We start from the raw sequence: 1,962 nt of genomic DNA on the forward strand, positions 1-1,962 counted from the left end.
TTCAAATCTTACCGTTTATGCTTATCATTCAGTCATATATCTAAAATTTGAACATTTGATGTCCTATTTTTCAGTGGATCCCCAGACAAAGAAAAATCTGTGAGTACATCATAATTCACGACACTGAAGATTATACCTTAGGCATTGTTGTGAAATAACTACAATATCTCATCCCGCATGTTTTATTTCCAGAAAAAAGCCAATGGTGCACCGAATGGTTTCTACGGTGAGATCGACTGGGATCGTTATGTAAGTAAATCTCCCCGAATGCTGATTATTCTTATAGTTCCTGTGCATGCAGTGCCTCACCTGTCCGTTTGATAGCAGAACTCTCCTGATGTTGACGATGAGGGTTACAGCGTTAAACCCGGAGAACAAGGAGGAAATATCCTTTCGGTCTGTGTTTGCATATTGACCTGTGCTGTTTCTTATCTTTTCAAGCGCTTAAATAGTTAAAGCCGCAGTCTGTACGTTTTGCCTCTTTGTCGCCATCTCTGTTTGAAGACCAAGAATTGCATTATATATTGAATTATATACTTCATGTGCGGGGTTGTACTCCAGCGCGGATTAATTTAACGTTTTGAGAAGTATGTGTGTACTGCACCAGTACCCTAAAACTTGCTATGTATAAATATATTCACCATATATAATTTTTTCAAGTAACATGTCTGCCATGTTTGTTCTGACCAACTGACGAAAAAAGCATTACAATAAATCACACTACAAATAGTGATTTAAATCTAACGATCGGTTAACTCGTATCACATCTAGCAGTGCAAATTATTATTATCGTTATACTTTATTCCTACATTATTAACGTTAACATGGTTTTTTACAACCGTCCAGCGTCAGAATAGAAAACAAAATATATATCTATAGAAAATATATATCTATTCTTCTTTAACAAGACTCACCAGCTCCAAAAGTCAAGACGTTCTTCTCCTCCAGTGAGTCGGAGGGAGAGGAGGAGCACGGAAAGAAATTTAAGATCAAGATCAAACCTTTGACAGCAAACAGTGGAAACTGTACAGTGTCTACTATGGATGAGCTGAAGGCCTCAGTGGGGACGCTGGCCATCTCTCCTTCTCCTCTGGTTAGTCTCGCTGTTGCTCCTTACAGAGCTGATGTCCCATAGTAACGTTCCCATTTCAAATGTTGAGATGATTTCCTCTGTTTTTCTGTTTGTTTCCTCACACAGAGAAAGAGTCCGGTAAGCAAGTGTTTCTACACTTTCTTAGGCCTTTAAAGATGCTAATTAAAATTGCATAACATCTGTCACGTACGTCAGTTTAGGTGATGTATCTCAGCCCTAAGGAGCGTGACAGCCAATGGCCAATCAGTCAGAGGCCTAGTTCAAGATGGTGTATCTGTGCTGGGATACATGATATTGTATATCAGTGATTTTCTTTCATTTATTGGTGTTTGTTGGATGATTTTAGATATGCAACTGTGCATATTCATATCAGCTGCTTTTACATTTAGAATATATTTAATCATTATCTAATGCTTGCTTAAATTCAAAAAACAGTAATCAATTAATAACACTTTTAAATGTAATCTAAAGCGTGTAATGTGTGTTTTATACACACACACATAAGTCAGTAAGATTTTTTTTATGTTTTTAAAAGAACCCCCTTATGACCACCAAGGCTGCATTTGTGGGATCAAAAAAAAAGTAATATTGATTTAAATGTATTTTTGTTACAGTATTCAGTATCGCACGATTCTTCAGAAATCATTCTGTTATGCTGAAATAGAGCTCAAGAAAGAGTTGCTTAATATTGTTCAGAAATCCATGATACATTTTCACTTTTCATAAAACTATAAAAGGCTTTTACTGACTCTTTTAATCAATTTGATACCTAATTAATAAATATAAAATATCCAAAATATAAATATTAATTTCTTTTTAAAAAAATCGTACTGACCACAAAGTTTTGAACGATAATGTATTATTATGCT

At 35.3% G+C, this 1,962-nt stretch overlaps 1 protein-coding gene across 1 annotated transcript in view; it reads left to right on the top strand.

Annotated features, from left to right (window-relative positions):
- LOC122360938 (SH3-containing GRB2-like protein 3-interacting protein 1) overlaps positions 1-1,962 on the top strand; it is a gene marked incomplete at its 5' end in the record, with an annotated part of 14,068 nt that overhangs the window by 1,086 nt on the left and 11,020 nt on the right. The window contains 5 exons of the mRNA XM_043261780.1: positions 75-99; positions 193-249; positions 328-385; positions 915-1,105; positions 1,199-1,210. Coding sequence (XP_043117715.1) covers positions 75-99; positions 193-249; positions 328-385; positions 915-1,105; positions 1,199-1,210 — 343 coding nt within the window. The remainder of the gene's footprint in view (positions 1-74; positions 100-192; positions 250-327; positions 386-914; positions 1,106-1,198; positions 1,211-1,962) is intronic.

The sequence above is a fragment of the Puntigrus tetrazona genome, chromosome 2, assembly GCF_018831695.1.
Source record: "Puntigrus tetrazona isolate hp1 chromosome 2, ASM1883169v1, whole genome shotgun sequence".
Classification (NCBI taxonomy): Eukaryota; Metazoa; Chordata; class Actinopteri; order Cypriniformes; family Cyprinidae; genus Puntigrus; species Puntigrus tetrazona.